The sequence below is a fragment of the Ursus americanus genome, chromosome 3, assembly GCF_024610735.1.
Source record: "Ursus americanus isolate L20-20 chromosome 3, mUrsAme1.1.p, whole genome shotgun sequence".
NCBI classification, from domain to species: domain Eukaryota; kingdom Metazoa; phylum Chordata; class Mammalia; order Carnivora; family Ursidae; genus Ursus; species Ursus americanus.
Genome location: NC_142129.1, coordinates 13,767,310 through 13,782,516, shown reverse-complemented (window position 1 = coordinate 13,782,516; position 15,207 = coordinate 13,767,310). Strand labels below are relative to the sequence as shown.

Below are 15,207 nucleotides of genomic sequence, written 5' to 3'. Positions count from 1 at the left end.
CCCTGGGATGACCAAAGGTGAGACTGCTTAGCTTTTTGGCCCATTGCCGGGGAAGCTGGCACCAGGCCTCTGTTAACTGTAACCAAAAAGGAGTCAGAGGCTGGCAGCTGCGCCCCACCCAAGATCTGGGTGAGGGCGAGGTGTGGTCACTGGCCAAGCCAGGGAGTGAATTTTATTGGCCTTCACAGGTGCCAGCAGTCCAATGACCCCTCTCACCTGCTTTTCACTTTTCTGACTAACCTTTGCTCGGGCCAGACTCTCCCCTTCCTCCTCGGCCTGTTTCAGCCCCTCCTGTACTACCCAAGTCTGGCTCTGAACTAGGCTCACATGGACCCCTGGTGAAGTCTGAGGCCCCCCCCCCCCCCAGCTCTCACCCACCTCACCCTCCTCTGAGCTCATCCCCACAGCAATCGCTCCTCAGCGTTTTTTGGGGCCTAGCATGTACTGCCTTGGGTTTGCTTTCAAGCCTGTGCAAGGTAACGAGTAATGGCACCTTTTTTTTTTTTTTTTAAGATTTTGTTTATTTACTTGACAGAGATAGAGACAGCCAGTGAGAGAGGGAACACAAGCAGGGGGAGTGGGAGAGGAAGAAGCAGACTCATGGCGGAGGAGCCTGCTGTGGGGCTCGATCCCATAACGCCGGGATCACGCCCTGAGCCGAAGGCAGACGCTTAACCGCTGTGCCACCCAGGCGCCCCTGAGTACCTTTTTAAAAAAACGAATTCACCAGGTTTGACATTTCAGATGAGTGTACAAGCTCATACCCATTTAATTACTGTTTTTATTCTGCAGAGCATTTTAGGAGCTCTTAGATAATGCTGAACTCAGGACATACCTGCAGAAGTCTTATTTCCAGGGGCGCCTGGGTGGCTCAGAATCCTGGGATCGAGCCCCACATGGGGCCCCCTGCCCACTGGGAGCCTGCTTCTTCCTCTCCCACTTCCCGTGCTTATGTTCCCTCTCTCGCTGGCTGTCTGTCAAATAAATAAATAAAATCTTAAAAAAAAAAGTCTTATTTCCAAAACTTGGCCCTAAGATTACTGTCAGTGAAACATAAAGGAGAATTTGCTTACAAGGGAGTAAGTAGATCAGTCACCTGAGGAAGTGAGTCACCTAAGATAGAGTCCCGTAAATGTCTGAAGACATTTGGGGAACTCCTGGCCAGTGAAGTGTTCTAGGGCTTTAAGCCCCAGGTAGGTTAAGGTGGATCCCAGGAATCTGCATTTCAGACTAGTATCCCATCAAACTGATATAGGAGTTGCCAATCACCCCTGAGAAGCATGGGGTCCTCTCTGAGAGGCTGGAAGGTGATGGATATAGCTGAGAAAGCTGGAACTTGTCTGAAGAAAGGAAGGGAGCATTGAAAGGTGGGGTGCCCTCATACGTTGTGGGTGGGAATGAAAAATGGTGCAACCACTGTGGAAAACAGTTGGATGGACCCCCCCAAATTGAAATGTTGATGTTTCTATATGACCCAGCAATTCCACTCCTAGGTGCATCTACTCAAAGACACTGAAAACAGGTACTTAAATACATGCACGTGTGGAAGTTTGCAGCAGTACTGTTCTCGATGGTCAAAAGGTGGAAATAAACCGAGTGTCCATTGATGGAAGAATGAATAAACAACATGTGGTCTAATCGTACCCTGCAGATCACTCAGCCATAAACAGGAATTAAGTACTGTTAGGGGCTACAGCGTGGATGCATCTTGAAAACATTATACTCAGGGAAAGCAACCAGACACAAAAGGTGACCTACTGTGATCCCATTTGTAGAAAATACCCCGAGTAGATAAACCCACAGAGATGGCAAGAAGAGTGGTGGTTGCCAGGGGCTGGGGGTAGCAGGGGCTAGGAGTAACTGCTTAATGTGTACAGGGTTTTCTTTTGGGGTGATGAAAATGTTTTTTGGTTGTCACTAATATTGCGAGTGTACTAAATGCCACTGAATTGTTCACTTTAAGACGACTGATTGTATGTTCTGTAAATTTCACTGCAATATAAGAAAAGTGGGGAAAAAGAGATGGATGGGGGGGCTACGAAGGAAAGTGCCCAGGATCGAGGCAGCAGCAGGGGTCTCCAGCACTGCCTGGGGGAAACAGGTCATGTGATTCACCACAAATTGAAACCCAATATGGAGTGCTTGCTTCTAAACACACACACATTCCTCATGGGAAGTGTATGCTTTTTATTAGCATTAGAGGACTGGGTTCTTGGACAGATGCTCCCTGTGTGGCAAGACACAGAGGCTGGGTGGCAGGGATCTGGTCTAGCCCACCCAGGCCTTATAGCCACACTTCGTTTCTGAACCCAAACTGTGTTATGTATCCAGAATTTGCCCTAAACTATGAGTACAGATTATAACTCTGCTTGTTTCTCTTGCCTCTGACCCTCCCCAGTCTGATTTACCACTTTGCAAATTGTTGACAACTTTTCAGTTGACTTAGTTTAAAGGTAAGCAGGGCCAGATGGGAGGAATGCTGGGAAGGTGGGTAGGAGGGCTCTCCAAGGTCTGACGATGGTCTCTTCTTGACCTGAGTGCCGCTTACACAGATGTGGTCATTTGCAAAAGTCTGTTATGCTGTATACTCATGATCTGAGAACTTTCCTGTATGTATATTGTACTTCAAGCTAAAATGAAAATGAAAATAAGCAATGTACTAAGATACTTATACAGAGGTGCTTTTCTCAATGCTCTTTATGATATTAAAAACTGGAAATAGCCTGCATGCATTAGAGGACTGGTAAACTAACTCCTAATACATCTGTAAAACAGAGTGTTACACAGTCATTAGAAATGTTGACAAAGAAGTGTATTTATTCACTTGGAGGTGTTAAGTAAACAATATGAAATAAGTTAGAAAAGAAGGTATATTCCAAAATATTAAAAGTGATCATCTCTGGGCAGAATACTGTTATTTATAAAATTAACTAATCTGAGGAACTGGTTAGGTACAAATTCCTGAGCTCCCAACACTCAGAGATTCCCCTTCCATCTCCCCCCGCAACCCCAATCACACATACCTACTGAGGCTAATTGTGATGCACAGCCTGGTTCCAACCATTTTGGGGGCCCTTGGACCCCTCTGAGACTCTGATATAAACTGTGGACCCTCTCCTAAAGAACAAACAGGCACACCAAATCTTGGCTATAACTTCCAGGTGGGAGGGGGTCATCCACGACTCCAGTTAAGAGCCTCTAATGTAGAATGAGAGATCAATCATTTCTTCACTTTCTTCTTGTTCTTTTTTTTTTTTCCTTAGAAGACCCCCTTGCTCCCAACTCTCTAAAGGTGAGAACCTCTGCCAAGTGGCACAAGTCCTTGGGCCGCTGCCAAGGTCAGAGCGCATCCCTTCTGTGTTTTTGTTGGGACTGCTGGTGCCATCCAGAGGGGGTCCGCTGGTGGGATGTGCAAGCAGTGGGTCGGCCACACTGGTGGCCCTGAGGCCTGCTTGAGAACTTGCCTGTGCTGCCCGCCTTCTAGTCCTGCATCCTTGCTGTGACCCTTGCAGGACAGGACTTGGGGTGCAGCCTTTTCCCCCACCTCTCTGCTTCCGGTCCCGAGAAGGCAAGCTGCCTAGCTGGTGCATGAGTCTGATGAAGCAGGCCCCGAAGTTCTGATGACCTCTCTTGTAAACGTCAACACCACAAGCCCTTCCATTTATGCTGATCTGGGTCCCTACAATGAGATGGGAAACATTCCCTACAATATAAATGGGAATAGGGTCAAAGCTGTGGCTCCTGTGTTTTAAGGACCCCAAGAATATTTTATTAACAGATCTTATGAGGAGATCTCTTTTTGTGTGTCCCTCTAAAAGTCATGGACTGTTTGGGCAGTGGATGGTTCTATGGCTTCGAAGAGAAGAAAAAGGCCATCCGGAAGTGTCAGGTCCATTCGGGTGGAGAGGAGTGGGTAATACGACAAGTGGCCTCGGCCACCAGGTGGCGTCACTGGCCGGCCTGGAAGTGCAGCTCAGCCCAGGAAGCCAAATGCCTTGGGTGTTCTGTTCTTCCTTCAGGCCCAATACAGCCCCATTCCACACACAGGCCAATCCTTTCCCCAAACGGACTCACCAGACACCTGTGAACACGGGTGCTGTAGGACCACCACAGCCCTCCTCCCCTAACACCTGCGTCTGTCCCCAGCTCTGGCCAGAGCGGTGTCTTATTTCCCCGTCCCTGGTCACAGCTCCTGCCCTCCTCTTTCCTTCAGAGCCCGCTGCCAGGCAGGATGAACCAGGGCACTATGGCAGAGGGCAGGAGAGAGTTTTCTTAGCCCTGGCATAATAAAAAGAAAACCCAAACACTTTTCTTTCTTTTAATACCTAAGAGTAAAAATATAAAAAAATCCCAAACCCAACAACCCAAACGGTCCATTTGAATGTTGCTGCTGTGCCTCGTCTCAGGTCCCCTTTCCAGGGCTGTTCCAAAGAAGCAGCACCTGCTGGGCCCTGGGTCCTGGGGAGGCCCTGTGGCAGCCGGAAACCATCCTGGCCTTTATTCCGCACCTGCGACAACCAGGACCCAGCGTTTCAGAAAGGCCACCAGGACTGTTTTTTAAAAATGTGGTTGCACCTAGGAGAAGATTTCCCTGGAGGCTGAACTGAAGGTTATTTCTTGTGGAGAAACTTCATTTTATTGCCTAAAAAAAAAGAAAATGAGAACATGTCACCGGGCAGACAAAAGTGAAATCCTGCCCTTTTCTTCCCGGACGTGGTGGGGATGACTGTGGCCTCCCACGCCACCACTGGGGCCTCTCCTCACACGACCTCCCCGGTGCAAAGGGATCTTCCTCAGACGGGGGGGAGTTTTGAAAGGAAGAGTGTCTGAGCTGCCGAGGAGCGTTTGCTCCTGAAATGGTGACACGGGAAGCACGGAACGTAATGTGTCCTTGAGGAGCCACATGAGGAGAAAAGCCCCAGCAGCACGGGCGGGCAGGAGGGCCATCCCAGGAGACCATCCGTCCTGCGGAAGGCACCAGTATGGCCCACTTGCAGCTCCTCCTGTGTGCCTCATCCCCCTCGATCAAACCAAAGTCCTTATAATTCTTGTGTTTTTTGTTTTTTAATTCTTATTTATTTTTTAAGTAATCTCTACACCTAACGTGGGGCTTGAACTCACAATCCCTGAGATCAAGAGTTGCGTGTTCCACAGACCGAGCCAGCCAGGAGCCCCAACGTCCTTATAATTCTTACATTTCCACTAACTGGAAGGCTGGTCCAGGTCCTCACTGCCAAACACCCTTCTTCGGTTCCCCTCATGCTTCCTAAGCTCCGTTCCCCAAAAGACTGAAGAGTGTGGGAGAGAACCGTGAAGAAATAGAGCAGACCAGCCAGGGGCCGGTGAGGCAGGGAGGGGTCCTTTGGTTCCCTTGTCTATCCTCTGCGGCCATGTCAGAACAGGAGCTTACGAGGCCTCAGTCTAGTGAGTTTGGCGTTATTCGGCGCCTGCCCCCATCGAAGGAACCGGCCGAGACTCAGTGGACCAGAGGCTGGTGATGGGGACTGAGACTGCCGGGCCTTACCGAGTCCCTTCAGGAACTTATTGACACCACTGTGTTCTCCACTGGGGAGTGTTTCCAGGTACTCTTGGGCTCGGACCTCAAACAGACCTGTTGGCAAGAGAAATCCCAGCCATTTTAGTTCCTTCTCTCTCCCTCTTTCCTAAACATATCTATTTCCTTACGGCCATAAAAAAGAAACCTAGCTTCTGAGACAAGCTGCTCCTATAAACATGCTTTGAATCATAAGGTTTATAAGGGTTTTTATTGCCCTTATAATTGCCCGGCCTTGTGCAATAACTGTCTTTGGAAGGCTGTAAAGCTCGCTCGCACATGAAATCCTATTTTTATTCAACAAACACCTTCCAAGTGTCTATACTGTGCCAGGCACGCGGTTTCAAAGATGAACCAGACAGCCCTGGTTTTCAGGACTCCTGTAGTCTCCCTTTTCTTCCTATTCTCCCCTAAGAGGGGCGCTGGCCATGTGGTTTAGCTTCCCGGGAATCCATCTGCCAGCTGTCGGCTCAGGGAGGCCAGACAGGGCACCTCACAGCTGCCTTCACCTCTAGCCTCAGGGCGTGCGCCTCAGGCATTGTCTTCCTTTCTCACTGATCTTCCCTGGACACAGGATGCCTTCCATGCTACTTCTAAGCTTTTGTGTCTCGACTTTTCTATCAAATACTGATCTGTAAGCAGATATTCTGGTAAGCAGAGCTTCTATTTCAAGGAATCCTGTCGTTAGGAGTGTGACTCAGACTCTAATCAATTTCCTTTTGTCTCTTCAGATACCACTTGTCAGAATACCTGAAGTGGGGCCAGTCTCTGTCTTTACTTTGCAAAAAGCTCCAGGAATGTGGGGCTTTGGTTCCTATACCCAGGCTTGGCCATCACAGCACCAGAGGACATGGGCCTGGGCCAGAGGCTGTCCTGCCTGTTCACCGCACCGGCTTCTCTTCCGTGGTAAGCATCTCTCCCCCCACCAGGTCTAATTCCCATCAGTGACAGTCTTTACTAACATATTTCTAGCCTTCCGATTCCCAAAAGGAGTTAAGATGATGCAAGAAAGAGAGGGGAGTGATTTGATCCTCCCTCACATGCTCCCCCTCCCCCAGCCCTGGAAGTGTGATGGAACCCAGCCAGAGGGGACAAAAAAGGGAGGAGAGAGAGCACAGGAGGGGAACGGGCAGGCTCCATGGTGAGATGACCCACAAACTCCCCAAGCTGGGGAGTCTCTGCTCTCCTACCTCCAGGGTGGCTGGTCAGGCTGAATGTGAGGAGGCGCTCACACAAAGTGGGGGACACAGCCAGACTCTTTCCCCCTGTCCCGCCCCAGCTGGCTCCTGCCCGCTAGTGCCACACCCCGAGGAGACTGGGAGGAAAGAAGGGCAGAAGGGAGGAAAGGCCTGAGGAAAAGGAGAAGAGGGACCGATGAGAGACAGGAAAGCATGTTCTCGAGAGTTCCATCAAGTTGGAAAGATGGAACACAAGGAGAACCTCACTCCAGAACCTGGAATGTGGTTCTGGGAGAGGATGTGAGGAGGGAAAGAGACAGCCAGAGAAGACAGGCAGACACTGGGGCAGTGGGACCAGCTCCGAGGCAGCAAGACGGAACGTTCTCCACAGGAGGCCTCGCTGCTGCTCCCACCTGAGCCCCAGCCCCATGACCTTCTTCCCTGCTCCTCTGCCTCTGGGGGCTTGGGCGTCTCTAGCTGCCTTGGCCCCCAACACAGAAGGTGTCCCCTAACCTTTGGCATCCTGCCGGCGCAGCTCCCGCTCCTGGATGAAGCCCCGAAAAGTCTGGGTCTCCATGAAAACCTCCAGGAAGCGGCGGAGGCTCTTGGAGGAGACGGCTTTGCGGAAGGCCTCTCGCTGCAGGGTCCTCTCCTCGCGTTCGCCTGCCGTCAGGAACAAGGAATAGTGGCCCACGATCTCCACGAAGAAGCGGACAAAGGCTTCAGACACCACCTCATTCAAGGGGCTGGACTCAGGGCCTGAGCAAAGTGGGGAAGGGTCAGCACTGGTGAGGGCGGAGGGCTGAGGTAGAGCCTGAGACAGCCCCAAGGACTAGTGCGAATCATCATTCTCCGTGACAAAGTTTACCCAGGGTGAAGTCATTTCTTCCTCCCCTTTAATTGGGTATTTTAGGCCAAAAAATTTTCTCACGATTCATGGTTAGCATGAGATCCAGATAAAGGGGTTACACACCCAGTTTTTCTCCTGGCACGCCCCTCTGGCCAGTTTTCCTGCTTAACTCAATGTCATGTGGAAGGGTTGGTCACCTGCCCACCGGCTGCCCGACTCTAATGATGGAAGAGGGAGACGGAAGCAGCTGAGCTCTTACCATGCTTGCAGTCCGGGGGCCCTTCATCCTGGTCACTAGCCAGGTCATTCCTCTGCTCCAGAATGTGTTCCAGGGCCACCTGAAGCTTCCTGGGCAGGATGGAATCCTCGTCATCCATCTGTAAAGCAGAAAAAGCAGGTGGGCTAGTGCCCCAGTGCCTCTGGGGATGAGAGCGACATCCTGGCCCACAGGTCACACTGGATACAATGCAGGGCAATCCCGGCACAGTTTTCGGGTTAGTGGAAGAAACGTGATTTATTTTTTCATTTTTTTAAAGATTTTATTTATTTGACAGAGAGAGCAAGCACAACCAGGGAGAGTGGCAGAGGGAAAGGGAGAAGCAGGCTCCCATTGAGCAGGGAGCCCAACACTGGGCTCGATCCCAGAACCCTGGGATCATGACCTGAGCCGGAGGTAGACATTCAACTGATTGAGCCACCCAGGCACCCCAAGAAACATGATTTAGAGATAGAGATCTGAGGTTTGAATCTTGAGTCCACTTTTTTTTTTTTAAAGTTTTATTTATTTAAGTAATCTCTACACCCCACATGGAGCTCAAACTCCCAACCCTGAGATGAAGAGTCACATGCTCTTCCAACTGAACAGCAAGGCGCCCCTCTTGATTCTACTTTTTACAAGTGATATGAGCCTCAATTTCCCCACTTGTAAAATGGGGATCAATATCTACTACATTGTGAAGATTAAATGGGATATAGAAGACATCAATGAGGGGCGCCTGGGTGGCACAGTGGTTAAGCGTCTGCCTTCGGCTCAGGGCATGATCCCGGCGTTATGGGATCGAGCCCCACATCAGGCTCCTCCGCTAGGAGCCTGCTTCTTCCTCTCCCACTCCCCCTGCTTGTGTTCCCTCTCTCGCTGGCTGTCTCTATCTCTGTCGAATAAAAAAAAAAAATCTTTAGAAGACATCAATGAAGGAATGTGAAAAAGATATAAATGGAAAGATGACTGGAAAAATCAATATTGTTAAAATGTCCATATTACCCAAAACCACCTATAGATTCAGTACAATCCCTACCAAGACTGCAATGGCATTTTTTATAGAAATAGAAAAAACAATCCTAAAATTGACATGGAACCACAAAAGACACTGAGTAGCCAAAGTGATCCTGAGAAAGAACAACAAAGCTGGAGGCATCACAATTCCTGATTTCAAACTTTATTAACAAAGCTATAGTAATCAAAACAGTCTGGTAGTGGCATGAAAACAGACCCACAGACCAATGGAACAGAATCAAGAACCCAGAAACCAACCCGTGCATATGTGGTCAACTAATATTTGACAAGGGAGCTAAGAATTCGATGGGGGAAATGATGGCCTTTTCAATAAATGGTGCCAGGAAATTCATGCAAAGGCATGAAATTGGACCCTTATCTTACACCACTTACAAGAATCAGCATGAAATGGATTAAACATTTAAAGATTAAGGCCTGAAACTAAAACTACTAGAAATAAACAGGGAAAGAGCTCCCTGACATTGGTCTTGGCAATGCTTTTTGGATATGACACCAAAAGCTACAAGCAACAAGAGCAACACTAAACAAGGACTACATCACACTAGAAAGCTTCTGCACAGTGAAAGAAATGTCAGCAATAGATGTACACGTGTGCACTGCTGGTGGGAATGTGGGTTAGTGCAGCCGCTATGGAAAACAGTATGGAGGTTTCTCAAAAAATTAAAAATAGAACTACCATATGATTCAGTAATCCCACTTCTGAGTATATATCTGAAGGAAATGAAGTCAACGTCTTTTTTTTTTTTTTTTTTAGAGAAAGAGAGCACATGCATGAGCAGTGGGGAGGGGCAGAGGGAGAGGGAGATAATCTTAAGCAGGCTCCATGCCCAGCTCGGAGCCCGACTCAGGGCTTGATCTCACAACCCTGAGATCAGGACCTGAGCCGAAATCAAGATTTGGACACTCAGCCAACTGAGCCACCCAGGCGGCCCTGAAATCACTATCTTGAAGAGATACCTGCACCACCATGCTCATCACAGCACTATTCACAAAGGCCAAGACACGTAAACAACCTAAGTGTTCATTTACGGGTGAATGAATAAAGAAAATAAGATTGTGTGTGTGCGTGTGTGTGTGTGTATACATACACACAATGGAATGTATATACACATATAATGGAATATTAGTTAAAAAAAAGAAGGGAATCCTGCCTTTTGTGAAAACATGGATGGACCTTGAGGGCATTATGCTTAGTGAAATGAGTCAGAGAAAGACAAATACTGTATGTTCTCACTTACATATGAAATATAAAAAAAGCTGGATTCACAGAATTATAGTAGAATGATGGTTGCCAGGAGCTAGGGGGGTGGGGGAAATGGGTAAGTGTGGTCAAAGGGTACAAACTTCAGGTCATGAGATTAAATAGGTTCTGTGAATCTGATCCACAGCATGGTGACTATAGTTAACAAGACTCTAATGTATACTTGAAAGTTGTTAAAAGAGGGGCGCCTGGGTGTCTTACCTATAATTAACATCCTACATTTGTCTGAAACATTTGTTATAATTAATGAACTAATATTGATATGTTATCTTTACCCAAAGCCCATGGTTTATACAAATTTCTTTATGGTTTTTTTAAAGATTTTATGTATTTATTTATTAGAGAGAGAGAGTGAGAGCACTATCAGTGGGGGGGAGGAGCAGAGGGAGAAGGAGAGAGAGAATTCCAAGCAGGCTCCTCGATGAGTGCAGAGCCCGATACGGGGCTCGATCCCACAATCCTGAGATCATGACCTGAGCCAAAATCAAGAGTTGGAAGCCCAACCAACTGAGACACCCAGGTGTCCCCAGATTTCTTTAGTTTTAACCTAATGTGTTTGTCCCTCCACCCAGGATCCGATCTAGCATACCACATTATATTTAATTGTCATATCTCCTTGGGACCCTCTTCGCTGTGACAGTTTCTCAGGCTGTCCTTGTTTTCATGATCTTGGCCATCTTAGGTATACTGGTCAGAATTGTAGAATGTCCCTCCATAAGAATTTGTTTGATATTTTTCTCATGGTTAGACTGGTGCACAGGCAGAGTTTTTTGTAAGGAGACACAATCTAACATGGTGGTTACCAACTTTCTTCTGCTTCCACATTGGGCACATGTGTGGCACACACCCATGAGTGACATCTCCCATTAGATGACAGATGGAGGGGTGGAGGCACAGTGTTAGAAGCACTTAGGAAACTTTCTGGATGTGTATATAGATAGCCTAAAAATGTGTCCCTCCCTGTTCCTGTTTAGAAGGGCCATATTTGGGGGCACCTGGGTGGCACAGCGGTTAAGCATCTGCCTTCAGCTCAGGGCATGATCCTAGGGTCCTGGGATCGAGCCCTACATCAGGCTCCTCTGCTGGGAGCCTGCTTCTTCCTCTCCCATTCCCCCTGCTTGTGTTCCCTCTGTCGCTGGCTGTCTCTCTCTCTGTCAAATAAATAAATAAAATCTTAAAAAAAAGTTGTTAAAAGAGTAGGTCTCAAATGCTAGCAGCACACACACAAAAAAACGTAATTAATTATCTGAGGGGATAGAAGTGTCAACTAATCTTATTGTGATAATCATTTCACAGAATATAACATCATGTTGTACCTCGTAAACTTATATGTCAGTAATATTTCAACAAAACTGGGGGGAAAAATTAAATGCAGTACAATTACTTTGTAAAAATGCCTGGCACCTAGTGGATTCTCATAAATGTTCCCCACTGCCCCCACCCCGTAGGATAGCTAGTGCTATTCAGGGGACTCTGGTCAGGAAAGGAGGGCCCTGGGGAGGGGCAAGTAGACAGACGTAATGATTCAAAACAGAAGAAAACAAAACATTAACACAGAACTTTTCAGCAGTATGTCAACTCCAAGTTTAAAAGCAATCCAGGAGAATGCCTGGAAAACCTGTCTGTAATGATTCTTTGCAAGATCTGTTAGGACTTAGCCCTCTTTGGCAAGTGATAACAAGAAAATAAATGTGTAGGGTGCCTGGGTGGCTCAGTCTGCCTTTGGCTCTGGTCATGATCCCAGGGTCCTGCTCGGCAGGGTGTCTGCTTCTCCCTCTACCCCTTCCCCCTGCTTGCGTGCACGCACGTGCTCTCTCTCTCGCATGTTCTCTCTCTCAAATAATAAATAAAATCTTAAAAAAAAAAAAAGTAAATGTGTATTATTTTCTCTGATAATGAGAGTAGTTTATGATCAGTACAGAAAACACATGAAAGTATTAAAACAATTTAAGATCACTCATTCTCTGTCCTTTTTAGTCTTCTACCCCAAGACAGCCAGCATCCATGTTTTGGTGAGTTTTTCTTTCAATCTTTTTTAGAGGCAGGCACAGACACAGACACACACACACGCACAGACACAGACACAGACACACACACACACAGACCCTTAAACAATACAGATTTGAACTGCACAGGGCCAGTTATAGGCAGGTTTTTTTCAGTAAGTCCAGTACAGTCCTGTAAGTGTATTTCTCTTATGATTTTTGTAATAATATTTTCTTTTTCCTAGCTTAACTTATAGTAAGAATCCGGCATATAATACATATAACACACAAAATATGTGTTAATTGACTGTCATCAGTAAAGCTTTTGACCAACAGTAGGCTATTGGTAATTAAGTTGTTGGTGAGTCAAAAGTTATTATACACAGATTTTTAACTGTGCACCTCTAACCCCTGTGTTGTTTAAGGGCCAACTGTGTTTCTTTCTCTTTTTCTCTCCTTTTAATAAAAAAAAAAAAAAAAAGATCAGGACAACAGCGTATATAATCTTGTGTCCTGATTTTTTCCACTTGATGTTGTATCATGAACTTTGTTAACAGTTATTTATTTATTTTTTTAAAAAGATTTTATTTATTTGACAGAGAGACAGCCAGCGAGAGAGGGAACACAAGCAGGGGGAGTGGGAGAGGAAGAAGCAGGCTCCCAGCGGAGGAGCCTGATGTGGGGCTCGATCCCGGAACGCCAAGATCACACCCTGAGCCAAAGGCAGACACTCAACGACTGAGCCACCCAGGCGCCCCCAACAGTTATTTTTTTAAAACATTTTGAAAAAGACAAGTATCTACAGTTATAACCAATACAAAGCTTCTAATTGTTAGAAAACCATTTTGTGATAAAACACATGGAACTCAATGCTTTGCCAAACCCTTGCTCTTTGGCCCCTGCCTTCTGCCCTCCTTCCAGTCCAGCCCTGGCCAGGGATCACCCAAGCCCGCCTGCCTATTTTGCAATCCCAGGCCCACCAAAGAGCCTTTCCAGACCTGGAAAGCCATTTCCCCAACAACAGAGAGGTGAAAACAGAGCAGCAGGTTGGAAGCTGGCCCTTTTACTCACCTGTCTGAGGAACCGATTGTTGACGAGGTCGACCACAAGGACCTGCAACATGAGGAAAAGGACGATTACTGTCATCAGGGCTTCCAGGATATAGTGATAAAGACTCTTAGCCTTGCTCCTTCTTGGCATCCAGACAGGCAGCTGGGGTGGGGGGTGGAGTGGCCCATTTGTGGTTTCCTGACGTTGCCACTGTAGCCACAAATGATGAAGAGGGGAGGTCGGGGGTGGGGAAGGGCTTTCCAGAATTGCATGCTTTCAACACCACAACCGCAGGCTGGGACATGTGTATGCCACGGACTGGACTCGCTGCCCTGTTCCGAGACTGTCTGAGGCACAGCCTCTGGGACAGATTTTCAGAGCGTGGGTTACTGAGGTGGGTGGAAGATGGTGGAGGACTCCCCTTGTTTCCATTCCATTCAACTCTGCACTCCCCACTCCCAGGGCTCTCTCTCCTCCCCGCTATCCACTTGGCCTTGTCATTTCTCTTAATAGAGGAGGAGAGAAATCCAGAGGAGTGGATCCAACTGGAGAATGAATCAAGTTGCAGGTGCTGGGCTTTCATTAGTCAAAGTTTTTAGGATAAGCCCCTTTCCCTTCCCTCCTCCGAGTGGGGCTGAGACCCAGGGCCAGATGTACGGTGAGGCAAGTGAGTTGCCTAGGGCACACGGTGAGGAGAATGCTGGGCCTCTGCTTGCAGGAAGAGCATGGGCCTGCATGGCCATCATGTTTTCACCAACAGCTGGAAACACAGGCTCTAATACATTCCAGAGACCCTGCCAGGAGCTGAGGAGTTCTCTCCCTCCTTCTCAAACACGTCTGGGGGGGTGAACTGGCCATTTCAGGGATCACAGCATACCCAAACTCCTTGGGGTTCGGAAACCTATGCTCAAAGACCCGTGTGTGCTGGTGAATACCTGATGGGACTTCAGGCCTAGCTGGGCAGTCAGAGGAGCCACATCCGGGGGCTTGGGATGAATTTCAGGGACAGGCGTTCCCCTGAGGGCTCAGAAGTGAGTGGTATCATGTAGGCCCCTGAGGTTTCCTCTCCAACTGCTGGGAGCGGAGATTAATTAGAGGAAGGGACTGGGGCTAAAGACCCACCGAAATGCCAGGGAGACTTTCCCTACTTGGGGGCAAACCTGAAAACCCAGAAGTGGATCATTCAAAACATTTTGGTGGTTGTCTTTTTAACTAATGTGAAAAAGGACCTGTTTGCAGCAGCACTATCTTTGTCAGCTTTGTTATTAGTCCAAATATAAATTCCAGCTCTTGTTAGCTCTTGTGTGCTTTCTTCCTCGGTGTTGGGGAGAGGGAGGGAAGGATAGGGTAGATGGCTACTTATGGACCAAGTGTTTTAACATCTGGCTAAGTTGTAGATTGCCACCCTCAGGCCAGCGGGTTCATTTAGAGAAAACTGAATTTGCAGTCACCGAGGGTCTACTGAGGCTTGGGGGGGTGTATCTAACAGACAAAACTGCGGGGCTCCCCTTCCCCCTGATGTTGTGTGCTTGCAGTGCCTTAGCCAGCACCTCCCCTCTGCCCTCTGGCCCCCACAGGGAGGGAACAGGGACGTCCCCACGCTCACCTCTTCCAGTGGCAGCTCCCTGAGCAGTGGCAGGGAGCTGGTGAGCAGCCCGATGAGGAAGGGGGTTGGTGAGCACACGATGTCGATCATGGCGGGCGGCAGCACGGGGATGTAGGTGTGCTGCCAGGTGAAGGGGTAGATGACGGCCACCATGGCGTGGCAGCACTTGGACAGCGTGCTGCGGCGGAGGGGAGAGAAGGGGAGAAGAGGCAGATTCAGGGAAAGCTCAGGACTGGGCCAGGTCAGGCTCCCAGGGTGGGCAGCCTCCAAGGAGGAGCTGGAGAGAAATGTGGACACTCCATCCCAAAGGCATGTTGGTCAGAAAAGGCATCATGCACGTATTAGGTACAGCGTGTAACACATCCTAACACAGATTACAGCAGGCACATGGGGCCTGGGTGAGGCTTTGAGAGACACAGCTAGTAGGAT

The 15,207-nt window shown here is 48.2% G+C and overlaps 1 protein-coding gene across 3 annotated transcripts in view; it reads right to left on the bottom strand.

Annotated features, from left to right (window-relative positions):
* Positions 1-4,304: 4,304 nt before the first annotated feature.
* The window catches only part of DENND2A (DENN domain containing 2A), a 100,650-nt gene continuing 89,747 nt past the window's right edge, over positions 4,305-15,207 (bottom strand). For 2 of the 3 annotated variants that reach the window (XM_045792509.2, XM_045792510.2), the window contains exons 15-20: positions 14,779-14,956; positions 13,194-13,235; positions 7,842-7,959; positions 7,246-7,491; positions 5,525-5,611; positions 4,305-4,642 (exon numbers count right to left, since the gene is read on the bottom strand). In XM_045792509.2, coding sequence (XP_045648465.2) covers positions 4,611-4,642; positions 5,525-5,611; positions 7,246-7,491; positions 7,842-7,959; positions 13,194-13,235; positions 14,779-14,956 — 703 coding nt within the window. In that variant the 3' untranslated portion in view covers positions 4,305-4,610. The remainder of the gene's footprint in view (positions 4,643-5,524; positions 5,612-7,245; positions 7,492-7,841; positions 7,960-13,193; positions 13,236-14,778; positions 14,957-15,207) is intronic. The other variant, XM_087860788.1, reaches the window with a different exon arrangement.